Source organism: Dunckerocampus dactyliophorus, chromosome 4 (genome assembly GCF_027744805.1).
Source record: "Dunckerocampus dactyliophorus isolate RoL2022-P2 chromosome 4, RoL_Ddac_1.1, whole genome shotgun sequence".
Taxonomy (NCBI): Eukaryota; Metazoa; Chordata; class Actinopteri; order Syngnathiformes; family Syngnathidae; genus Dunckerocampus; species Dunckerocampus dactyliophorus.
Window position 1 is genome coordinate 3782920 of NC_072822.1, and position 27447 is coordinate 3810366.

Below are 27447 nucleotides of genomic sequence, written 5' to 3' on the forward strand. Positions count from 1 at the left end.
TCTTGAAGAAAGTAGTGCAAAATGTGCTTGCCAAAAGTTTTTGGGTCTCTCTTTTGCGGTGTTATTGATCCATTTATTTCATTTTGTGGTCGTATTTTGATTGCAGAGTACTGTTGCAATTCATTTCATGTTTATGACATGTCTAAGCCTCACATCAAATTTCAGAAAAGTGCAATGACGTCACAGTGCCGACACGGATTAAAGCAGCCATTGGCAAAGGTCTTGTGAATTCTGACAACCCTCTGCTGCCCCTAGTGCTTTGGAGTAAAAACAACAGCTACTTCAGATTTATGCCAGGTGTGTACAGATGTTTTTTTCAACGAGGGCTGCATACTGGAAAATCTAAGGATGCTTGGGAGGCCTTTGGATATTTTTACATATTTTTTAATTTTGTAAAAAAGCTTAAAAAATATATATATATACTGTATATACACTATATGCGCTCCGTGAAGACTTGGGACGATCCTCGGCCCAAATGAAGGTTGTTGCAGGTGCCCAGTGCAGTCCGATAACCATCAGACGGCATCTGCGAGGGAAGGGTTGTAAGAACAAAATACATCTTCAAAAGCCTCGTCTCCTTCAATGCCACAAAATTGCCCCTATGGAATTTGCACGAGGGCTGCACGGTGGCCTAGCGGTTAGCGACACAGTCAGGAGATCTAGAAGGGTTTGAATCTCTGTTTGGGCATCTCTGTGTGGAGTTTGCATTTTCTCCGGGTACTCCGCTTTCCTCCCACATTCCAAAAACATGCATGCTAGGTTAATTGGTGACTCTAAATTGTCCATAGGTATGAATGAGAGTGTGAATGGTTGTTTGTCTATATGTGCCCTGCCATTGGCTGGTGACCAGTCCAGGGTGTACCCCGCCTCTCACCAAAAGGGTGGAAGCAAGTTTTATTCTCTGATGAGAAAAAATGTAACCTTGACGGACCTGATGGCTTCCAACGTTACTGGCATGACAAGGAGATCCCACCTGAGATTTTTTCCACACGGCACAGTGGAGGGGGCGCCATCATGATCTGGGGTGCTATTTCCTTCAATGGAACAATGGAGCTTCAGGTTGTGCAGGGGCGTCAAAGGGCAGCTGGCTATGTGGAGATGTGGCAGGGGGCGTCCCTCATGACCGAAGGTCCTCGTCTGTGTGGTAATGACTGGCTTTTTCAACAGCACAATGCTGCACTTCGCGATGTCCAAAAGGAATAAGCTCACTCTTTTGGACCATCCTGCGTGTTTCCCTGATCTAAATCCAACTGAGAACATTTGGGCATGGATAGCAAGGGAAGTTTACAAAAATGGACATCAGTTCCAGACAGTGGATTCCCTTCGTGATATAAAAGTTTTGTTTTGTCATTTTGCTGTTTTTTGTTATTTAATTTTATTTCTATGATGTGCTGTGGGCAAATAAAGAAATTACCACCCGGCAGGGCTTTGGACACTGCTGCTTTAAATGACAACAACTTGCCGTTTTTAGTGTTATAATAGAATTGTGTGGTTGTTATTTTCCAAACATGTTGTTGCCATGGAAACAAGCAGCAAAAATGACATCATTTTTGGGGGAAAAAAAGTGTTTCAAAAATTTGTATGGAGTTAGAAAACAACATAGCATATATTGGCTAATTTTAAGATAACGGTGATCAATGAAGCAGAGTCTCTGAAGCAGGAAAGCAAAAAAATATATCATATTGTGTCTTGGTTTTGTCTTCAAAATATTTTTCAGTCAAAGAGTCAGACTGTGAGCTATGGCATTTTTACTGTGAATGGCAGTACACGTAATATGGAAGTGGCAGTGCGCCAGGCAGAATTGGAACTGCACATCAAGTGCTTTACGCAAGTTATAAACCTTGCAATCCCACCTACCGCAGTGTTCCCAGCATCACTCGCTCGCGACATGTCGCTGCTTTTTCCATCGGCGTTGAACAGCTGCCGCGGTGTTAAAGACCAAACAGAAGCTGTAGTAATTCTACATTTGATCAAAGTTACTTAAAATTTGTCAGATACAAACGCAACTTCTATCAAAACATGTTGTAGAAGCATCTATTTAGCTACTTCCTTGTACCTCTAAGCATCATGCGAACTGTGGTTCTTGTAGCATCAAAATAAAGCTAATCTACTGCAATCTCGTTTGTATTGTGACACCCCTCATCGTCTGATGTTGTGCTTGGATTACATAGGGAGGCAAACCCAGCACAGCGAGCAAATATGTCTTTACACATACAAAACATCTGCTGACTTTAGGTTACACCAAAATAAAGCAAATAGTTACAAGAAAGCTTATAAATGGTGAAAATTTGATTTATATTTGTTAAAAATCCCAGTACATTATACTGTATATTTTTCCCTTTTTAAAAGCAGCCTCTTTGCTGAATGAGACGCGATGACAAGCCTTAGACATAAATGTACGCACTGCAGCATATCCTGGCAAGTCATCTCGACAGGAAGTTGACAGAATTATGGCGCCGGCGCACTTTCCCGGTGCCGAAAGCCCAAAAACGTCGATAGCGTTTGTCATTCACAAACGTTCAAATGAATCGGCTCAATGTGCAAATGTAGATCTCCCTGCTTTGTATTCCTTGTGAGTCATGGTGAGCAGGCAGCCCACATGGTGAGACACAGCCGCCGGCTCCTCATCATTCATAGGAAGTATGTGTGCACATTTTTGGGTCGGCTTGTAATGAGGTAAACTTTGAAAATCAGCATGCTGTGATGCAGTCTGTGCGGAGCTGTTGAGTGGCGAACATAAGCATACATTTAGGGGCCCAGGTCATTGTACTTTTCTACGTAAGTGCCAGAGGTATACAAAGATGGAAAATCTAGCCGAGACGGTTTAAAAGCACTTTTAGTAAGCTCTTTTGTGTGTCTGTAGCTTTAATGCTAATGAGCCTTTTCGACCTGACACCATTCCGCTTTACTGTATTGTTTTTGTATCCTTGTTAAAACATATGACTGCAGTACTGCTCCTTTTGCAGTACTCCTCCTTCGAACTGAAGATTCATTTATAAGATAGCAAGCACGCAAGCTAGGAGGCACAGCAGGGTAGCACGAGGGAGATTGATTAAAAATGGTCTACAGCCAATCAGGTCATAGAAAACACTGGGCGGGGCAGATAGACGAGAGAATGCGATTCTTCTTAAAGGGCCAAGCATGGCCTGTAACAGCGTTCATATGCTGTAATAAAAAAAAAAGAAGCACTAAAAAAATTCCACGAAACATCGAATCCGCGACAAGCGAACCACGATAGAGGGAGGGAACACTACATTGTGTTTTTTAAACAAATACTTTATAAATGATAGCTGTTTCGTGGTTGACTATGGTCTATTATTAGTCAAAAAATACTGAGCCTAAATAGTTAGCTCGGTAGCTTGCTATGCTAGCGGCAGACGTCTTTTGTCCCTGCAGTGATCCCGTAGCCTGCGCAATGTAATGTCAACTATGAATAATAGATTGTAAAAGTGACTACAGGGTGTTATTTCATGTCAACAGGGGGCTAATAATGTTAAAACCCCTATTTAGAAAGTCATAAACAGGTTTTCTATGCTCTAACTACGACAATATTCTGTTTATTAATATTGAATCCTACTTTGGGGAAATTCACTTATCACGGTCGGGTCTGGAACACGTTAAGCACAATAAATGAGGGATTACCAAGTCCAACGTAATAGATGCCCTATATCACATGTAGAACATAATGTTAAGGAGTGGAAGAGGCAAACACTATATACTAATATAGTTGTCAGAGTGCTGGGCTTCATTTTAAGACGTGTAGCGAAGCCCTCCTGTACTTCAAAACAGCCATGAGGGAGATGAGTCTCGGGATGCATGGTACTTGTAGAACACCATTAAAAAGTCAGTTTGCATAAAAGGAGACCAGTAAAGTCCCGCTACGATATTTGAGTCTGCACATGTCACAAATAGCTCAACACCCTGAAAGGGAAATTGCACTTTTTGGGGGAATTTTGCCCATCATCCCCGATCCTTATGCGAAACATGACCACGCATGTCTTTCTCTTTTCTGCTCCAACTAAAGAGAGAAAAACAGCTAAGAAACAGCCAGCATGTGGGATGTGAAATCAGTGCGCCGAGAAAAGAAGTTCCGGTAATGTTTAAAATGATTAAAATACTGTAAGTATTACATGTTATCCTGAATGCACTTGTGTACTATGACTGCATGGTCACAGCATGTGTATAAAATGGTCAAATGTTAGTGGAGGTTTTTTAGAGGGCTTCATAGTTGAAATAGGTGCGTCCCATGACATGCTAACTGTTTTTCTCTCTTTAGAATGCACAGAAAAGGGAAAGGCGTGTCCTCATGTCTCACAAAAGGATTGTGGATGATGGGCAAAAGTCCAAATAAAGTGCAGTTTTCCTTTAAGGCCGGAAACAGGTTTTAATTTTTTATGATTTTGTGCCACTTGGAATTTATGAGTGATTCACTTATTTGTGAGCTTGGAGTATGTTTGCCTCCCCCAGGCTGATTCATCTGATCCAAGGCTTCCTTTTACGCTGCTCTTATTCTTAAAAAGTGCACAAAAGAATGAAAATAAGGCAGAAAATCAAATAAGGCTCCCACTCCAAACAGACACACTTGCCTACTCCCGAGACATATCCGCCTAGTAGCCAGCGCTCCAGTTCCCACCAGCTGCGGGTAAAAAGCTCATTTTCCAAAAGTAGCCCTTGTGTCACGACCGGACCCACGATGGAATGTAATTAGGACTGACTACGGCTGGATCAGGCGGACAGCACAAGAAAACAATGGAGACAGTGCCAAAGGAATGACGTGACATTTCGGAACTTCTTGACCTGGCAGGTTGACGATTCCCCCCAAGGTGGACTACAGAAAAAAATGCTTGTGGTGGTGGGGAGGGTGGGGAGGGTGGGGAGCACTAAGCATTACTCACTAGCTTGCAACAACTGATTTGCATATTTGGACTTATTATCATGTTGGAAAACTCCCAAGGAGGAGATCATGCTCTGCTTCACCGTGTCACAGAGCATGTTAGAATTCATGTTGAACCACAGCTACTCAGTGCCAGCAGCACTCGTGCAGCCCACACCACGATGCTTGACTGTAGACAAGACAGGATTATCGTTCTACTCTCTTGTGTTGCCAGCTATTTAATACTAGGGGTGTCCCGATCTGATACTGATTTTTGATATTGGGACTCTAGCGGACTGCAAAATTGTCGCTATTGGCACTCTGATACAAGCAGTTGATTCCAGCCTCATGATCACAACAGCAGTGTGTGCTAACGTGTAAGCAAGTTGTAAGAGTGAAGCCGGTTGTGTGGTAGGAAAAAGACGGTGCAGCTGAGTGCAGAACTTTCCCGTGTTGGCACAGAACCGGGGAAGTTTAATACAGCCAACCTCATGGCGCATTTCAAGCAGCGTTACACAGGAAGTAATTAGCTATGACAGAAAAGGTGACCAGCCCCCTATCAAACATTTTCCAACATTCCACACTACAAAATAAGTAATAAAAGTACAGGTATGTATGATTTGCGATGATATTGGACTGATACCGGTATCGACCGATACTCAAGGCGGATATATCGGATTGGAAGTGAAAAAGTTGCATTGGGACATCCCACTTAACAGTAGACAATAATAGCTGTGTGTTGACTCATTTCCAGTGCATAGTAAATCTATACCGCTATAAAAGCTACTCTACAATACAACCAAGTTTACATTCTGTAGTATTGCGCCTTCCTTAGACATGAGAGGAAAAACAGCAAATATTAGTGTATTCTTTATTGGCTCATCCAAATTTTGAGTCATGGAAACCTCCCTGATTTCCCCCCATCTCCCAGACCAAAAAAATGCAGTTGAAGCGACCCGAAAAAATTAGGTTTCACGACAGGGGGGGGAAAAAAATCACCCCCCGTGGAGAAGTGCCATATTTTGGCATGTTCGGGTCCTGCCGGGACCCCCAACGAGGGCGTGGGGGGGTTTCCTCCCCACCTCCCAGACCAGGGGCCTCATCTATAAAGCTTACGTACGCACAAAACAGGGCCAAAAAGTTGCGGATGCCATTTTCCACGCCAATTATGTTACCTGTAAAAACACAACGTGAAGAGAGCGTGACGTCGGGTGGAGTTGCATGCACAAATTGCGTGAATGTGTGCATACGCCACTGTTTTTAGTTAGTTTTTTTTTGTCCATGCGAACATTTTGGGTTTCTGGCGTACGCAGACTTTTAGTCAGATTTCCCCCAGAAAAGTGTCGTTGAAGCGTCCCGAAAAAAATGAGATTTGAGTTTATATGTTGGAATTCATGTTTTCCCTCAAAGAACCGCAGCTCCCCAGTGCCCGGCAGCGCTCGTGCGTCCCCGGACCATGACGCTACCACCGCCGTGCTTGACTGTAGGCAAGACGCATTTGCTTTGCTACTTTAGTAGAATAATGGCTGTGTGTTGAGTCACACGTGGACCGTAAAACTATACTACACTAAATGGAATGGGGGAGGCGCCAAGCTTTACTCATTAGTTTGCAACAACTGATTTGAAACAATGCGGCCCTAATTTAACGCAGATAACTCCATAAAATTCCCTAGAAATCCCCCCAAATAACACTTATTGATCCCACGGGTTGCAATGCTGGAAGGAAATGAACTAAAAGTAGGAAACGCTGTGTCAAGGATGATATTAAAGAGTAAAATATGTAAAGGTTGTGCTTTTTCTCGAGCGGGTAGTCGCATTAATGAGATACAAGATGAACCGCTGTGTGTTCTGTTTGTGTGTGTGTGTGTGTGTGCGCATACACAAGTAGGGGCGGCAGGGGAGACAAGTATGGTCAGTAATGTGTTTGTAATAAGGTCACAAGCAGAAGTCCATTACAACCCCCCCCCCACAGGCTCTATTTATAGTGATCTAAAAGGAGGGAAGGAGGCCAGGGGATGGAGCGCAAGCGAGGTCTTCAAGAAGACGAGGAGGACACCACTGCAGGGACGCCAGAGAGGCGAGGAACAGGGAAAGGAGGTGAGAGCAGAAAGATGCCAGATATGTGGAAAGGGACGGAGGAGTAGGAGGAGGCTTGGCGACAGCAGGGGGACACGGAGAATTTGGCAAGGAGCTGGCAAGAAAAAGTGTGTGGTCGGAGGCGAGGAAGGTGCTAAAAAGGAGGCCGTGTTGAGGAGGGATAAGGAGGCCAGATGGAGACGGGCACAATCCAATTTTATCTTCCAGCCATGAATGGGGAAAAAAATGAGCAAAATATGGAAGAAATGTGCAAATGAAATAAGCCTGTAAGCTGTTCTTTATCACTGGTGCCATTGTGAGCCTCGCAGTACCGACGTTTGCGGACTGGACCTATTTATTTTTTTCCCCCTCCTCAGTCTGTAAACTAGTCCACTGTTGCTGCTTTAATTCCTCTTAAGGGAAGCAACACGGAAGTCAGGCAGGGTCGAAGCAAACAGTGCATGCAAAGTCATGACAGGAAGAGAGAAACCTGCAGAAACTGAAATCTTGGGGAGGATCCTGCCTCATTCATTCACAAACGAAAGCTCAGAGAACCTGGAGGGACTCACTTGAGAGCACCTCTGTCTTTACTCAAAGAAAGCTCAACTTAAAAAGTAAGAAAGCTTTAAAACTTGAGCCAGAAGAATGAGAGGGGAGACAAACAAAGCAAACAAAGACAACGCACCAAAGAAAAAAAGCCTCTGCTGTAAAGACAAGGTCGGGTACAGAAATGCAGAAACTAGAATGAGTAGGGCATGTAGACATGACGAGTCTACCATAAATGAGACTAAAGACGGCATCTCCCTTATTTGAGTACGGCCTTCATATTTCACCAAGCATTATTCCAGTAATTTCTCCTCATGGGACCATACTGATACCATAGGACAGGGTGTCCAAACTTTTTCCAGCAAGGGCCACATTGCGAAAAATGAAAGGATGCAAGAGGCATCTCAGCTTTGTGATATACTGTCGGTGAAAGTATTATAAAGTATTATATGTAGTATAGTAGTAGTATCAGTATGAACTTCGGTCTTTGCTCTTTTTTGTTGTTGTTTTTGGATTTTCCCAATATTTCAAGTTTATTCTTAAATAATCTTATCATATTATTATGATTTTATTCCCATAATCTTTTCACTTTATTCCCAAATTTGTATAAGATTTGAGAAACGTTTGTTTCTCATAATATTTTTTTTATAAATGTTTTTTTTTCTATAATATTTCGACTCTACTAAAATGACATTTTCTTTCCTCATAATATGACAAGTTTATTCTTGTAAAATCGTGAAGTTTTTCCTCATTAGAATATGACTTTTTAAAAATTATTTTTTCTGCTAATATTTTGACGTTATTCTCCGAAAGTTACAGCAGGTTTTTTTTCCATTTCTGCTGTTGTTTTTTTTTAAATTTTCCAATGATTTCAACTGTCTTCTTGGACATTTTCTTCACATGATTATGACTTAATGCCCATTGTTATTGTGTATTGTTTATTTTGACTTTATTCTTTGTAACATTATGACTTTTTCCGCAACCTAATTTTCCAAAAAGTACCACTTTATTTGTTGTTTTGTTTCTCACAACATCACAACTTTAAAAAAGTAACATTAATATTTCAAGTTAATGCTACTAACACGATGTTATTTTTCCTCATAATATTAGGACATTATTCTTGTTAAATTATGTTCAATTGTTTTAAAAAATTCTCAATATTTTGAGTTTTTTAGTAAAATTATTGCTGATTTTTTTCATTTTTGCTGTTGTTGGGGTTTGTTTGTTTTTTTTTGTTAAATGATATTTTTAGAATGTGCACTTTGGATGCTCTACTTTAGAGTCGTCATTGCACAGCGGTAAAGATTTACTTTCTACTGAAAACGAGTGAACGCACAGTCATTACTGTCTGTGAGTAGCATGGCTCGGGTCGTAGAGATCAGCTCCCAGCGTTAAGGTTGTTGGTTTGAGCCTCATGTCAAAGAATCCCAACTTGGGCAAGATGCTGAACCTCCACTTGCGCCCGATGCTGCGTCATCAGTCGCTGAATGAGGGGTCAGAGCTCTCTGATTACCTTGAAGGCAGAAAATTGTGTGTTGCCAACAGGGAGCGTCACGGTCCGGGGCTGCATGTGTGCTGCCGCCACTGGAGAGTCGCAGATAAAGTCGCACTTCTAAATATCCCTTAGCGTGAACACTTGCCTGCCATTATTATATAAGAAATAGTAAAATGTGAATTTGCATAACGAGCTGTGCGAAAGCAGAAATAAAAGAAAAAACAGGTGAGAGGTTTCTCATACAGGAAAAAAAAAATTGCTATATCTTAGAAATTAGGCCAGTGTTTTGATATTCCGCCGCACTGCCCTGCGCCGACTGCCTGCATTAATATGGATGGCGGGCTGTGATAGTAGAACATGAATGAAAGCGAAGCCTTGCTTTCCCCTGCAGGCCGGGATAAGGCAGACAGAATCCATCTGGAAGATAACATTACACCAACTCACACAAGTTTGTACCCCCACAAGCTTACATGGAACTATGCATTTCAATGAGATACTCCATCTGCATATGTTTGTGTGTGTGTGTGTGTGTGTCACAAAGCAGGTAACCCTTTGAAATGACTGTAATTATTATTTTCCCTTCATGTGTTTGTTTTCTTGTCGGTGTTTCTCCGCCTCCAATGGCGTTTTTTTTATTACTGCGGCGTTGTTATTCCGTTTTAGGCAAGACTTGATTAGATAATTCTGCAAATTACTTTCGATGTGCTGGCCTGCGAACCGCAGCGCATTACATGCTTTTTGTGTTCGGCATTAGTTTGGGTTAAAATTGCGCTGGGGCAAATAACGCAGTGATTGCCTGCTGCAGTTGAGCTTTTGTTTAGCCTGATTGGAGATAGTTTTTTTTAATAATCATTATTATTTGGTTTTGTTTGCTTTCATCAAACCAACATTGTGAGAACTGCATGGAAACATTACAAGAAAGCTATGATCACAGATCCCGCTAACAACCGGGACGAGAGCTCACCTTTAGCCCTGTGATTCACTTTGGTTCACTTTTGTTTGTTGGTGTGTGTTTCCATTGTTATTGGGGTGTTAGTCACAGTTGTGCTGAAAATGTAGCTATCTTTCTCCTCAGAGCAATTTATGAAGTGTATGGCACAACGCAGCAGCAACAGAACCAATGTTGTAAGCAGTAAGCAGCAGACTGCATTGATAGTGCTGATGAGTTCATTGTAAACAACAGTACAGTACGTGTAACACGCGTGAGTTTCACACCAACAGCTGAGTAGCTCCACCAACATTTTAAAGCGCATGCAGAGCTGCTAGATGCTGACCATTGGCATTAAATGATGTGGCCTACAGCCAGTGTTCTTTGCTAACTAATACAGTTACGCCACAAGTCTGCGCTTTTCTTTTGATCACGGCTGCAAAGTAATCCACGATGGAGCCAAAGAGGGTTGCAAGTGCAAGCGCATTTTGATAAAGAAGCTGTGAAACGCCATTGAATTCAAGAAATAACACATAGCAAAACACAAAAGTTGAACACAATACTCTTAAGGATACACACGACTCATATCATTTGCGTCCCCGTTCTTTCTCTTCCTCTTTCAAGAACATATCAGAGCTGTGTGCACGTCCTAAGATTTGTGTGCATGTTCATGTAACACTTGGAGACAGCCATGGAAAAAAAGAGCAAAGTGAGCGCTCTCACACTGCCTACCTGCAAACACCCACGCGTCAGCTGCTCCTCGGATGTACACGTCCTCCTTAAAAGTGTGCCTGAGAAATGTCTAAATTGTTTAAATATATGACATATAGAGTCCAAGGATACGACAAAGCAACATAATCCCTTACGAGTCGCACGGCAGAGAGCTTATGGTTTTACCAACACAAGGTTGTCAAGATAATGGAATAAAAATAACTACAGGCAAATTTTGGATAATTTGATGGTGCCGTTTAAAAAGTGGAGCTCTGCGGCAAATGGGTCCCATAACATTCTGAAACATTAACGTGAAATATTCACCGAGTATCGTTTAGGATGATCGGTAATGCGCACCACTTTAATTACCACCACATTAATTCAGTGCGACAGCAGCATATTAGAACAATATTGTGCTTTGTTATCACCTCGTGCTGCTAAGTCAATGGAATCTTTGGCTCTGCTTCACAAGAATATCAAGTTAACATCAGTATGTTGCCTTATATTAGTATTTAGACCTTAATATTAACTGGGGTTCACTTATTTTTACGCTTGTTTGAAATCACATTAGACTAGGGATGCTCCGATCACGATTGTATGCTGCTGATCCATGAGTAAGATCGGTCGATACTGATAACTGTAAGTTTTTTAATTTACCTGAGTGTGCGATACGGAGTGTGTCAATTCCAGGGGCCCCCCCAAAAATAGGTAATTATTAACAAATAAAAAGGTGGGGCCCAGCCTGATTTTTGTTTTTTCATGGAGCCCAGAATTCCTGGCTGCACCCCCGCTATTGCCAATATGATCTGACAAAAGGAACCATAAAATCACCTTCATTTAGACCAAAACATGTTTTACTTACTTTTCCAAGAGAACATATACAGCATGTCTTGTGAAACTTATGAAGGATGAGACACCTTCTTTACGGAGACTTTCCATGTGCGAGGACATTGATACGTCTGATGGAGCTCTTCATGGCAGGACTTCCAGGTAGCATCCAGAGTGGCTCCGAGTGAGAGAGCAGTCAGGGGAACCCGGTGTTTTCTGGTCATCCAATCCTATGAATTCAATTATTTTTCGGGTTATTTGCTTAGGCCTCTGACTGTCATGCACACACGGGCGAGTGATGACGAAGTTAGCTGCCGTCTGACTGACTGATGCTGCACCATGAGCCTGGAAAGCTCACCATGTTTGTTCTTCAAATGTCGTATTAGGTTGAAGCTATTTAACGTGCTTGCCCGGCGAGATATTTTTCGTGGCATGTGTTGCAGGATGCAAACTTTACGTCACTCTTACAAATGGCATATGAGCTCCACACAGCACTCCTGCGCAGTGTGAAGGAAAGTGGGAGGGGCACACGACACTTCTGCAATAGTACGAGCCACAGGTGATTGGCATTGATCATATACTGTATACCAGATTGCATTATTTAAATGGGTTAACGTTTTTACAATTGCAGTGGTGTGAAAAAGTGTTTGCCTCCTTCCCGATTCCTTATTTTTACGCATGTTTGTCACACTTAAATCAAACAACAGATCATCAAACAAATTTAAGTATCCGTCAATGACAACACAACCGAACACAGTTTTTAAATTAAACTTTTTATCATTCAGGGAGGAAAAAAATCCAAAGCTACATGTCCCTGTGTGAAAAAGTGATTTCCCCCTAAACCTAATAAGTGGTTGGGCCCCCCTTAGCAGCAACAACTGCAATCAAGCGTTTGTGATAACTTGCAATGAGTCTCTTAAAGCGCTGTGGAGGAATTTTGTCCCACTCATCTTTGCAGAATTGTTGTCATTCAGCCACATTGGAGGCTTTTCCAGCATGAAGGGCCTTTTCAAGGTCATGCCACAGCATCTCAATAGGATTCAGGTCAGGACTTGGACTAGGCCACTCCAAAGTCTTCATTTTGTTTTTCTTCAGCCATTCAGAGGTGGACTTGCTGGTGTGCTTTGGATCATTGACCTGCTTTTTCAGCTTGAGTCATGAACAGACATTCTCCTTCTGGATTTTTTGGTGGACAGCAGAATTCATGGTTCCATTTATCACAGCAAGTCTTCCAGGTTCTAAAGCAGCAAAACAACCCCAGACCATCACACTACCACCACCATATTTTACTGTTGGTATGATGTTCTTTTTCTGAAATGTGGCATTACTTTTACGCCAGATGTAATGGGACACACACCTTCCAAAAAGTTCAACTTTTGTCTCGTCGGACCACAGAGTATTTTCCCAAAGGTCTTGGGGATCTTCAAGATGTTTTCTGGCAAAATCGAGACCAGCCTTAATGTTCTTTTTGTTCAGCAGTGGTTTTGGTCTTGTGACTCTGCCATGTAGGCTGTTTTTGCCCAGTGTCTTTCTTACAATGGGGTTCTTTGGATGTTGTTGTGGGGTCTTTTATGACCTCTTGGATGAGTCGTCTCTGCCCTCTTGGGTTAATTTTGGTTAGGCGGACATGGCTGGGAAAATTCACCACTGATCCATGTTTCCATGTTCTCACTGTGGTTCGCTGGAGTCCCAAAGCTTTAGAAATGACTTTATTACCTTTCCCACACTGATAGATCTCAGTTAATCTCAGTTGTTATGTTGTAACAATCTCTTTTTAACAGTGGGTAACTTCTTTTTACACTTGTATGACAACTAAAATTGTTCAAATGTGAAATGTCAGCCTTCGCATTAAACACCTTTGTCATTATTATGTTTGGCGACCACATATATGAAATGTGTCTCTACCAATCCAGACTGACACACCACATTCCCACGTTCCGTTCCCCAAATATCGTATTCTCCGGGCAGAATTTGCCCCATTTGATCAGTCCAATCACATTTAAAAAGACTACTGGGATGACTCCAATTATTTCGTCAAACTGACAGCCGCTCTCTCTCTCACACACACACACACACACACACACACACGCACACACACACGGAAGTGTTAGCAAAGCGTTCTCCAACTTCTCAGACAGGGTGAGGCTTCTCTGGAATACTAAAAAAAACCCCATCACATAAACTTTATATGCATTGACGCAAATAAGGAACATGATGTGCACACCGTGGAAGGTCCGGCGTGCATCTGCATAAATGCATAATATGCATACATTTATAAACATATGCCATTTAATAGACTTACAGTATGTCTGTTTAAAAATGCATATATTCCCCGCCAGACACACACACACACACACACACACACACACACACAGCTTTAAAAACTAATATGCACTTTGACGCTGCTCTAACCTGATAACTTGGAGGCAAAGCAGCCTTTGGAATTCTAATTAGGCAATAAGTGAAATATGCATGTATGTATGAGTAAGGCCGTTTATATTCAAATGGTGCACTTGTCTCCGTGCCAGTGGAACCTTTAAAGTAGGTTTCGTTTGGAATTCACTCCAAACGTGGGGGAAATATACGCCTCTAAGCCGCACGAAACTTTCAAAGTTCCAACAATTTATGACTTACAGGACCTCGGTTCAGCCGACATGAAAGGTGCTTTGCTTTTCCTTTGGCTTTTTGTTATCTTTCCGCAACTTATAACAATGTTAATGTGTGAATGTTCAATGTCTTATATCCAGACAACTATTTTAAGGTATGCTGAGGGGAAATTTTACCTTGACGTGTTTCGACTGCTGGTCTCTGGAGGTGAGAGTCCCAGGTGTGCGAGAGCATGTGTGCTCCCTCATCCCGATTTATCTTGTTTTCATTCCTGCTTCCTTGTCTCAACTGCCTCCTTGATTCGTCGTCTGTGTTTGTTGGTTTCTGTCTTGATGATTTGGGCACCAAAACATCACACCGGCCACCGGTGGGGGCGCGGCCAACCTGGTGGACCTGTCATAATTAACAGTGGTTAACTGATTTTCACATTTGCGTGACATTGCTGTTTTTTGTTCGGAAAGGTTAGGGTTTTACTGCTGTTCTTCCTGCTCACAGTGGTTAACTTCTTTTTACGCTTACATGACAATAAAGCTCACTAACCAGTCGGGTGTGCGAGGTAGAGCGATCCCACGTCTTTGCTATGCACCATTAAAGACTGGGAGTGTTTTATTGTTGTCATTGTTAGAAGTGGTTAACTTCTTTTTACGCTCATGTGACAACTGTTGAAAAATAAGATGTGTGGCGCTTATGTGGGTCGCACCACGCCTTCATTATTTGCGTTTGACTGTTATTTTGTTAGTTTTACTTGTATGACTGTTAAGAATGTTAAACTTCTACTCCAAAAAATGCCCCTACAGTTAAATGAAGGTTTTAAGATGGATTATTACTATTTTTATTTCCGTCATTACCTCCTGTGCAGACGGAACAGAGAATACGAGCCAGGAAGTGATAAGACTTATGACAGGAAGTCAGCGTACAAATCAAGTCAGTGGTGGTCTCCAGTGAGAGTGACAAACGATGTACGGTGCTATGTGTCTTCATCATGAGGCCATCCCATAATATTTTGTCTCTTCTCTTCTTCCTTAACCGGGTCCAGCTGTGGTTCCGACTGACGCCCCCCCCCCCCCCCCCCCCACCCCCACACACACACACACACACACACACACCTCTCTGCAGGCGGGTGCTATAATAAATCTGGTACACATAGGGCCGTGCATGTCACGGTCAATGAGGGCTGCATGGAGACACCAGGCAGCTGTCACTGTCTGCTGCCATGAAGGTGCTCAGCTTTACGTCCTGCTCGTATTAATTGCCTTGGAAGAAGCCCTCAAAGCATAGCGGATATCTAATTGACTATGACAAGGAAGGGGTGCTGGATGGGCTGTATTCCATCTTCTCTGGCTTTTTTCTGTCATCTGACCGTCACGGTTGGACACCCAGGCTCGGGGAATCTGTGGTGCTATCGGACTCCATTGAAAAGCGACAAAAGCTCATCTGCAGCCTGGCACAGAAATGATTTTATGTTGTTCAAATAAGACTGTGGTTTGGTTTGAGACCCCTCAGAATTGACCTCAGCACCGGGGAGTCAACTGGCGACCAGTGAAAGTAGAGTATCTGAGACTGACGTCACGAAGGCTCCTTCCTCAGGATACGGTCTCTTACCCGCTCCTTTCTAGGTGAGCCGGCCCGGCTTGGCTACACATGTTAAAATAACACCTGGGGCATCCAGCACCAAGGCTAGACTTCCGGTATTGTCCCACCTCCTCAGACTCATTTAAAATGGTTGAGAATTTGCATAATACGCAACCTTTAAATCAAAAGTCAGCGTTTGCGAGCAGGACAATCCCTCCTGAAGGCCCTCTGCTTTCTGAAAATGTGGCTCCTTAAACAGTTTATATGATTAGCCTCATTTAGAATCTTAATAGCAAATAGGCGGTTAAGGTCCAGGGGGGACAAAATAAATACAATCCCGGTGGGTGCTGCTGTTTCGGTTAGCGACTGAGTTCAAAGCCCTTGCCTATTTAATGTCCGTCAGCGAACTACAGTAATCCCTCGTTCATCGTGGTTAATTGGTTGCAGACCCGATAAGCTCATTTCCGCAAAGTAAGATTCCTTATTTACAAATCAAATATTTACGTAGTTTGAGTTTTTGACCTTCTAAATGTGTTTTTTTAAACATTATTAGAGCCCTCTCGAAATGAAATAACACCCCTATAGGCACCTTTACACTCACATTACCCAATAGAGTCAGAGAAATCCGAGAAAGTAAGCCATTTAAGACATAAAGACATAAGACTCGTGGTCATGTGCAGGACAGGAAGTGACATCAGGGGTTCGGAGTTTTAGCTTGGAGTGGATATTGGCCACAGTAGCCCGTCTTATCATCATGATGATGATGAGGATTATTGTTATTATTATTATTGTGCCTGTTGTGAGATCATTCAAACCTGCAATAAAAGCCTGTTGTTCCGCCGCTCAGGTCTGGTGCTTGTGTGTTTCACCGATTACAGTAACCTTCCTGACACCTAGTGACCTTTGTATAGTACTGCATAGCATCACATCTATGAATGCCTTATATTTGTGCTTTAGTTCATTTAGAATTTTTTATCCTTGAAAATATTTAATTTAGGGAAGAATAAACATAACATTTGCTTGAATATGCATGTTTTTCATTATTTATTTACAAATCGTGACGTAGTTAGAGCATAGAAGACCTGTTTACGACCTTCTAAATGCAATTTTCAACATTATTAGAGCCCTCTAGACATAAAAACAGCACCTATAAGTCTTTAAGACATAAATAAGACTGAGGGGCTCAGAGTTGAATTTGAGCTTGGAGTGGGTTACAGCTGTAACAGTAGCACGTGTTATTATCATGATTATTTTTTCATGATTATTTTTTGTTTGTTCATGTGATTATTCCTGTTGAGAGGTAATTCAAACCTGCCATAAAAGCCTGTTGTTCCGGCGATCACCGAACATGACAGGAACATTCCCCTTTCACTTAGTGACCGGTGCCGAATACTGCCTCACGTACATGAATGCATCTTGAATGAATGAATGAATGCCTTGTATTTGTATTTTAGTTCATTTTGCCATTTTTATGCTTGAAAATGCTCATCAGTAATTTAGGCCGTATTCAAGCACGAAACAACATGATGCACGAATTAATGTATTTTTGAAAAGCCATGACAGAGTGAAGCTGCGAAATTGGAGCCCCGATGTGGCGAGGGACGACTATAGTATCTCAGGACTGAAGTAATTACAGTTACTAACGGAGATGTTTTTCCTGAGGGGGAAAAGGAGGCGTCCTTTAAGTGATGGCTATGTAAAAACACCAAGTAGCAAGTACAAAAACGGAGAACACGCGGATGAAAGAACAAAAGTAAAAGGAGACGGAAGGAGAAAAAAAAAGCCTCCTGGAAGTAATAGTTTTCCTCGTATTGATTTCATTAGTGCTTGTGAATGCTCCTGACATTGCAGACTGATTGCATGCTGTGAATGTAATTTGTTCCTGCGCTTGAAACACACATAGGAAAAAAACAAAAACATGTCAAGTAAAAGAGGCTTAAAAGGCCCAAACAAGAGTTCAATAAGAGATGTAAAACTGTTGAACGGGTGCCTATTACGACGAGAACGTCATTAAAGGCACATTAGTACTGTAAATTGCGCTAATGATGATATTTGATCATATTTTGCATACGTTTAGACACTCTCAGCGGATTCAAGGTAGCGCCTCGGGCCAAAGCAGGTAAACAAAAACCTACACGCACTTTTATAACTATCAAAGCATGAATATTTGAATACCAGATGAGTAAAGAGAGTGAAAATCCACAGTGGAAGATGAAGAGCTACGGTTTTATGTTTTTTTTCCCAAAGAGTGCTAATGTCAGATAATAATGAGGGAAGGGAGGAATGTATTAAAGCAGATGGATAGTAGTCACGGTGGGAGTCTGATATTGGTGTTAAATAAATCTGTTCCAAATGTAATCTTTATTCATCTGCAGGTTTCATTAAAACGTGTCCGCTTCTTTTGCATTTTCCTCGTAATAGATGCAGCGGTAATACAACTCAGCAACCAAAACAATAGCAATCCTGCCATCCATCACACCACAACAGGATTGGGTGGCAGGGGGTTCCAGGGCACTTTGTGTGTTATGTATGTGAACGTGTGACTAATAATTTGTCAGAATGCGTGTCTGCAATACCAGCAGCTATGTGTGTTATCTGTAGTGGTTACCAGGGCATGACTATTTAAGGCAAGTGTGTGCGTTTTAGTATCTCTCTCGTATTTTTCTTGGGTTTATGTTTTTGCAGCTGGTCCGATAAGACGTTAAGAGGCATGATCTCACGACTTGCACGGCTCCTGCGCCGATACACATCTCAGACCACTTAGCAGGAACACAAGGTCCTCACCCGTGTGAAACGCTCAACATACAGCACACAAACGCTAGCGGCTTTTTCACCCTATTTGGCCACGTTGGGCTTTGCGGTGCGGTTCACAGTATGGATGCTTCCTCCGCACAGTGTCCATATAGCGTAGCGTAGCGTAGCGTAGCGTACGCCCATATGCTTCTTTTATGTACGCTAGATGGTCTGCCTCTGCTGAATCCGCAACTTTGGCAGCGGTGTATGATGACCTAGAAATGATGTATAATTGCTTGTGCGCATTTTCAGGCAACAAAGGAGCAAATGTATGTGAAAAATGTGCCCCTGTCATATCGAGAACATTTAACTAGTGCTCTTGCGTGAGATGCCTAAAAATAGAAAGAAAGAGAAAGTGTCTCACCTCTGCAAGCAGTCCCTGTAAATATAAGATATCTGAGAAGTTTGATTTGAAAGATTTCCACAGTTTGGGTCACTGATGGTTTTTCCCGCAGCCGAACCTGTTCAGAACCACTGTTGTAGAGGATTGTTGCTGTAGGTCCTTAAAAACAGCAAAGCTCACCTGTCGTAGAGAGTATTTTTCACTAGAATTGTTGCACACAGCAGGGCGCTCCTGTCACGTAGAGGATCGTTGATATGCGTTTTTGCAGTCAGTCCTTAAAAATAGCAGAGCGGTCCTGTTATACATACATGGGATCTGTGATTGGCTTTTCTGGAGTAAGTGCTCAAAAACAGCAGGGCTGTCCTGTCATATAGAGGATCTTTGACTATTGTTTTTGCAATCGGTCCTTAAAAACAGCAAAGCTCTCCTGTCATAGAGTATTTTTCACTAGAATTTTTGCAATGTGTCTTAAAAACAGCACAACACTCCTGTCAAATAGAGGCTCTTTGACTTGTGTTTTTGCAGTAAGTCCTTAAAAATAGCAGAGCACTTCTGCTATACATATATAGAATCACTGATTGGCTTTTTTGGAGTAAGTCCTTGAAAACAGCAGCACTCTCCTGTCATATACAGGATCTTGTACTTGTGTTTTTGCAGTTAAATAAAAATAGCAGAGTGCTCTTCTATATATATTTCAATATATATATATTTATACATATATAAGATCTCTGATTAGCATTTTTGCAGGAGCTCATTAAAAACAGCAGGGCGTTCTTGTCATGTAGAGGACATTTGGTGTTTTTGCAGTATGGTCCTTAAACCAGCAGAGCTCTCCTGTCACGTACTGTAAATGATCTTGGACTTGTGTGTTTGCAGTCAAATAAAAATAACAGAGTGAACTTCTGTATATATGATCGCTGATTTTCATGTTTGCAGTAACTCTTTAAAACCAGCAGGATCTTCTTGTCATGTAGAGGACCTTTGGCGTTTTTGCAGCGGGTCCTTAAAAACAGCAGAGCTGTCCTGTCATATAGAGGACCTTTGACTAGCTTTTTGCAGTGGTTTGTAGTCCAGTAGACAGTACGTAGTCACCGTGTTATGACAAGCGTTGTCAGTTCCACTCCAAGATGACCGCCCGCCACTGATGAAGCCATTCTCAGTGGATGTTCTTGGTATTTATGGCTTGTGTTCCTGCAGGTGTTTTGAAGCGAAGCGCCACGAGCTTGGGGATAAATGGGGTTTTGTGCCCCGCTGCAATATTTACTAGGTGCAATAAATCGAACCTGGATATTGTTGGGTTACAGCCATTCATTATTGATGACAGCATTCAGGCAAGACGTTTATGAGCTGGGCTGTGAGGGTCTGTAATTCACTCTGTCAGGGGATCAGGAAAGAGGGGAGAGGAGAGAAACAAGTGGAGGATTGACGGTTGGGGGGGGGGGGGAAATGGTGCAGAAAGCGATTGAAAGACAAAGGGAATTTTGTATCAATTCCTCCGCCTGTTCCCTATTCCACCCGGCCCTTTCTGGGGCTATCATGTTTCCTTTAGCGATCAATAATTTATAGCTGTCACTCCGGAGCAATGAGCCTCCCAGCGCTGAATGACAGATGAGGGTGGCAGCATACATAAGGGCAAAGTGAAAAGCAAGCGAGTGGGGTAAGCAGTAGCAACGAAGAAACGCTCAAACGTGACACCGAACGCCAAAGAGTGGGAGAGCAGTTCCCTGCAGATAATGAAATTAAGCTGCGAAAAACACCTCGCCATTTTTCCCTCCTCTCAGCAAAGTAATTAGAGAACAGGCAGAGCGAGTGTCAGCCTGGTGACATCAAAGTGGAGGCAGCCTACTCACTTTTGGCTATTTTTGTCCTGTTGGTTTACCTAAGATGCTTTTATAGCTGCCAGCCCATTGCTCTGCCACCACCATTGGCCAAGATAAGGACACACACCAAAGACACTTTGTGTGTGTGTGTGTGTGTGTGTGTGTGGAATAATGACCAAAGCTGTGTGTTTTTTGTGCAGAAAGGCCAAGGAAACTTGATAATGACTGGGTGGAATAATAATATAATACCATAGAAAGTCAACTTATATATGCTTTAGAACATTCATCATTTATATTATTTTTGTACACTTTTATTTAGGTCATTTTAAATTTGTATGCATTTTTACAATTTCTTACGCTTTTATGTAGGTTTTGTTTATTTTTATTGTTTTTCTGCCCTTTTATTTAAGCCATTTTTTTTACACTGTTATTTAAGTGATTTATTTTTTTATTTGTATTTTGTATTATTTTTTGTATTATTATTTACTTATGCCTTCATTTGTTTATTAATTTCTATTTTGTAGACTTTTATTTAAATCAAATCATGTAAATGTATTTGTTTTTGAAAGTCGCCTGTCACCTTTTGACACATTAAAACACCTGTCCAAAATGCATTTTAGAGGAATTTATGAAGGCATTTTGGAGAGGAAATGAGGTAGATCATGATAACTGCATGGAAAAAATGAAATATGAAATGATCACAGAATGAGATATTTCACTTATAAGCATGCAATGTATGTGAAGGAGGAAGATGACGAAATATTGCTCACGATAAGTCAGTCATCAGTTGTATTTCACATATTTTTATGTCATTTTTGATTTACTGCGACCCACCGAGAATGAATCTGTGGCTCGCTTTTGGGTCCCGACCCACCAGGTGCCGCTTTAGAGTAATCTGTGTACTGCTTGTACAGCAGCATAGATTCACTATCCACTGAAAATTCTCTCAATAGCTGGCGTGGTGGTGGTAGCATCACTGTCTGGGGCTGCACGAGTGCTGTCTCATTGAGAGGAACCATGAATGGATGAATGAATGGATGTTCCACACCTTGCACCCTACTATCTTCCTTCCTTACGCTTGAGTATGCTTCACAGGTGCTCTATTGGGTTTGGTTCTGGAGGAGCCATACTTAGCCACTGCACCACCTTCCCCTTCAGCTTTCTCAGCAAGACATTTGTCATCTTAGAGGTGTGTTTGGACCTGTTATCATGTTGGAAAAGTGCCAAGACGCCCGGTTTCCGCTTCAAAATGCTACAGTACACGTTGGAATTCATGTTTTTCCTCACTGAACCGCAGCTCCCCATCACTCGTGCCGCCTGAGACCATGACACTGCCACCACCATGATACAGTTATTTTGCTGCTCACTTGCGTTGCCAGCTATCTAGACAATAAAGGCTGCACTTGCAGTGGATGGTAAATCCATGGAGACCACCCACTAGCGGCAAATAAAGGCGAGTAATTGGACGGCCATAAAAAACTGTAAAAAGCCTCGATTATGCTGCTGCATTGAGGCAAACCCTCCCGCTAGCTTGACGTTGCCGTTCTTCGTAGATTAAGTTCAGCCCTAGAACCCTCCTCGTCGCTCTTCAGTTGCCATTGTTCGCTTGCAACGAAGGAAGCTAGCAAGCAAAATGCATAGAACACACTTATTGAACACCAGAAGACTCCATCAAGGTGACAAAGCCTACTTTTTAAAATCATTCCTGTCCTTTTTTTCTCCCGTCCACAGTGCGAGACGACGACGACTTCCTCAGCCTGAGCGAGCTTCCCGAAACCTTTCCGTCCGACCCTCCGGAGCCCTTGCCGCACTTCTTGTTTGAGCCTGAGGAAGGCTACATCGTCAAGAACAAGCCCGTCAACCTGTACTGCAAGGCCACACCCGCCACTCAGATTTACTTCAAGTGCAACAGCGAGTGGGTCCACCAGAAGGACCACACTGTGGAGGAACGGGTAGACGAGAACTCGGGTAAGGAATGTCAGATACATACAGATTGATATTTACGGCACCCCCTATGGGTTGTGGTCAAAATGCCGCACTTTGGACACCCGGTACTTACGCACAATAAGTTGCCAAGTACCGCCCTTGCCCTGCAATACATTTTGCTTGATGGCGGCCATGTTTTTCAAACCATCTCGCTCAAATTTTACACATATGTGCTTGTTAGTCCCCTAAAGGTGTGTGCCAAATGTGGTGGGGATTCAGTTAAACACCCAAAGGTTACAGTGGCGCGATGAGCTGTGTGAGAAATTTCAAGTCAATCCCACTTGTGGGGTTTAATAACAGCGCCACCACCACATACGCCATGTGCATGTGGGCCAAAAACAATAGCACATGCATCACAGTAGGGGCGCATGTTTTGGTAAATGTTCACCCTCTAGTAGAAGAAATGCCACCCGTGGGTGTCCTAAGGTTTTGTCCTTGGCGACAGAGGCAAGGAAAAACCCGTCTTTAGTGACACGCATCCCCGGCCTGTCTGCAGGATGCGTGAGCGTCTGAAAGTCGACAGGTTAAAGCCATTATTTAGATGCATTACGGCTGCCACACTCCCAGCGCTGCTCCACCACCTTCACGGGACGCTTTAATCGCGTCTGCGGTGACGTGTTGGAGCGCTGCCAACGTCGTGTACAGCACAACAACACGACGCTATCGGGGATTAAACAGCGACCCCCATGTTGAGAGGAGTTTTTGCTGTGTAAGCGTGCGGCTTATGCACATGTGTATCATTTAGCGTCCTGGCTGCTTAAGCCAAGACAGGAAGTATGGCCCAGCTTGATGTTTCCACTGATTCAGCTGTCACACACACACACACAAATATAACACACACACACACAGCTAGAAAGAATGTTCTAGTTGGTGTTTAGAGGATTGTTGTGTCTCAGCATGATTTAAAGAGAGACCAAACTATGTGCTGCAGTAGACACTACTTAGCTGTAGATCATCATCTGTCTCTTAGCTTCTTCCCACTCTTGTTTGCACACTTCTTCATCGGTATTCTTCATCGGATTGTTCTTATTGTGTACATTCTATTCATCAGCATTGGCCAGTTTGTAAAGACGAGTGTAAAGCCAGTTAAAGCCGCCATTACAATACAGTGATGAGACAATAGCCACCGCAGGAAGCACGCTGTCCAGAAAACAACTGCTAACCTGTGAGTCTGTTATCTTATTCATGTCTAATATGTCCTATTTTCTCCGATTATATCTACCACATAGATAATACAAATGTAAAGCTGACTGTAGGGGTGCTATTTCACGTCAAGAGGGCTCTAGTAATGTTAAAAACATGTTTAGAAGATTTTGTATGCCATAACTATGAAAATATTCCATTTATTAGCTCTTTCAGTACAAAAAACGTAGTTATATGTTTTTATAAACCCGAACACCCAATCCGACAATGTATTTATATGGGTTTTTTTTACTTTTTTGGGGGGGCAAGAGGCTAAAGGAGGTGCTGATGCAACTCTTCTCCAATGGATTCGGCCTGAGAGCAGTTCATGTTAAGAAGATGCGAGCGTCTTTATCACATACACACACGGAGAGGCGACACTGCGCAGGGACGTGGTGGGAGACAAATTTGTGAGGTCTGACTTTTTTGAGGAGGCACTTTTATGATGCAAATATATTACTCTTTTCGACGCATATTGTTTTGAGAGGCCAAACTCTTTACTTAAATGACCCAGCAACGAAGCAGAACTACATTCCTCATCACGGAAATCCCACCAGAACTGGACTCGCGGGACCAAACGGGGCGTTAAGTCACTGTTGATCCAGTCCGCTGCTGATGGGGATGTCATACAACTTCATGTCAAAAAGTCTGAACTATCCCTTTAAGAGAAAGAAAAGAATTGCAATTTTATGAGAATAAACTTAAAAATAAAGTGAAAATAACGTCTTTTTGGTAGCATAGAGTTGAAACATTAAATAACAAAATACTGCATATACAAGTATCTTACCTACGGTCAAAATAAAGTACGAGAGACAGGAGTACTCTATGTAGTACTCTTCTACAGCCGCCACAATAATAAACAGATTGCAAAATGAGAGTGTCAATCATAACCCAGCATGATTATGTTTTTAGAGGGCATTGTATCTCAATAGACGGAGCAGGTGTACCTAATGTTGTGTACACTGACTCATCTTAATTGCCCATCTTATTATGCAGCTCTAATAGAGACATCAGGATGTGTCCAAAGCAGGAATAATAATATCTGGATGGCAGCCAGCTTGCACTAATCATTCCTGCCGTCTTTTGTCTCCTATCATGTCTTCTTTTTTCTTTTTTTTTTTACCTTCTCCTCCTCCTCATCTTCAGCATTCATTACAGACTTCATGGGCACCTGCTCTTCATTTATTATTCCCCCATCAGTCGCTCATTTGCTAACCATCAGCTCCCAGACAGCAGCATCATGGAGGAAAACGTTGTGTCTCATTAAGGACCTGTGGATTCCACTGAGGACCATTGCAATACGCAGACATCTACTTGACTTCATGGACCTAAATAAATAAATTTGTTTTTCCATTCCGCTCGCATGAAATAAGCATCAAGCCAGGAAAAAAAAACAAAAAACCATGAATTTGGTTTTTAAATGTTTTCAGTGAAGGATGTTTCTATTCATTTTTAATTCATTTAGTGCAAAGCAATCATGATGTCATGTTAATAAAAAATGGATTAGCTGCACGCCGCATACCGCTCGGGGGACACTTAAGCTCTCCAGTACATCCTGATCATTGCGAATGCGTTATATATAGACTTGGATTTCCATATTAATATTTGCTGCATTTGGGCGACCACTTCATTGGGCACACCTACACCATCTGGTGACATCCAGTGCAAAAATGTCATCTTTTAAAAGCTAATAATGCTCTCTTTTGACACTACCATTGTCAGAGAGATATTTATTTCAATCAGGGTGTCCAAACTGTGGCCCGTGGGCCAATTACGGCCTGCGGCTGTTTTTTTATTGCCCCTCGGCACACTCTAAAAATACAATTACCATCATTTCCAGGGTATATGGTCGTTTTGTGCTTCATGCTCGTGCCCCCAGGTTTGGGATTACAGCGCCCCCTGTTGCTTTGTGAAGGGTGCGTTGCGACCTGCGTACATCTCCATTTGCATCCGAGTGGACTAATGGCAGCTTGTGTCCTCTCATACTTACTTTGTCTCCATTAGTCACAGTGTGAATTATTAGCTTCGACCTGCATCTTCTCATTCACACACACACACACACACACACACACACACACACACACACACTCACAGAGGAGTGTTGGCTGACGTGATTTGTGACCTCCTGTCCTCCTTTGCTGCCATCGCATTTATTGATTTCTTCTCATCTTTACCTTCTGCTCTCCCTCTCTTTCTCTTTGTCCCTTCCTGCTAATGTTTCTCTTCCTGCCATCACTCGCCTCCTTACCTTTTACGTCTTTTGGCCCGCTCCCCTCTCCCTACTCCCTCCCTCTTATCCCTGACCATCGCTACAGTTTACGTTATTAACAACCATCAGGATTTATGGGCCCACCCCCATCAGCGTGTGGGACGGAGATATTGTTTCATGTTGAGACAGATGCATGCCTTTAGTGTGTTGTAGAATGTCCTGGTTCACTGCGTATTTGGAGACACAAGGGGACACACACATATCAACACACGCACACACACACACACTACATAGTAGGTATTCAAACATGGACCAGGGTTTATGGGTTTCTTTGCTTGATATTATTTATTCATCTTATACCAATATATTTATTCATTTTTGTATAATTGTTTGTATTTTTGAATTTGTATTGTTTCATCTCATTTTTATAGAAGAAATACAGTTAATAAGTATTATTTATCAAATGTATTATTTTATTTCATTTTTATTTTATTTAACGTGGGTAATCCAGAAGAGTAATAATAATGATAATAATAATCCAATATGAAAAATAATTCGATTTTGTTGTATTTTAGTGTGAGTGTTATCAAGCCTAGTGGTTAGCATGTTGGTCAGGAGATCAGGAAGACCTGAGTTCAAAGAAAATAATTGAGAACCACTGGGTTACCTGGAGATTCTAAATTGTCCATAGGTATGAATGTGAGTGTGAATGGTCGTTTGTCTATATGTGCCCTGCCATTGGCTGGTGACCAGGCCTGGGTGAACCCCGCCTGGAGTTAGCTGGCATACCAGCCCAGCATACCCCCGCGACCCCAATTAGGACAAGCGGCATAGAAAATGGATGGATGATGTTATCAAGACAGGTGATGTGGTGGAATACACAGACATGTTTTCCTGCTACCTTCTCATAAAAAAACACAACAAATGTATTCTTAGACGTAGTACTTCATAGCATTTACAAAACTAGCATACCCTTACCAAAATAGTTGCATGTTGATGTCAAGGTATCAAAGTCCATAGTTGACTCCTGTTGCACTTTGATACAAGAATTCACAACACGCTCATATAGTGAAAGAAACGTTGACGCCTTGTGTGTGATTGATGGAAATGTTTGTGACAGTATCTGCTCGTCTTGATTTTACTCCCCCACCCCCCACCCCCCCATCTACGTATCTTTCCTCAAACTTCCCGAGCTGACAGCAAGTGAGTTCTCCTGATGGGAACTTCAGTCACGCTACAGAAACCCTCAATTCCGTCCTTGTCTCCTCATAGCAACGCTTCACGTCCCACATTCAAATACAAGAAGACACAATGCAACGCGAGGTGGCACTTTTGTTTAAACTGCTGATAACTTAGTCGAGCAATGCTAACTTTGTGTCAGCAAACAAAGGGGACTATTTGCCCTTTTTTACAATTTAGCATATACAATTACAGTGGTGTGAAAAAGTACCCCCTTCCTGATTTCTTGTTTTATTTGC

At 42.3% G+C, this 27447-nt stretch overlaps 1 protein-coding gene across 3 annotated transcripts in view; it reads left to right on the forward strand.

Moving 5' to 3' along the window:
* The window catches only part of unc5ca (unc-5 netrin receptor Ca), a 227900-nt gene that overhangs the window by 99177 nt on the left and 101276 nt on the right, over positions 1–27447 (forward strand). For all 3 annotated transcript variants that reach the window (XM_054773508.1, XM_054773510.1, XM_054773509.1), the window contains exon 2: positions 22324–22560. In XM_054773508.1, the coding sequence (XP_054629483.1) occupies positions 22324–22560 (237 nt within the window). The remainder of the gene's footprint in view (positions 1–22323; positions 22561–27447) is intronic.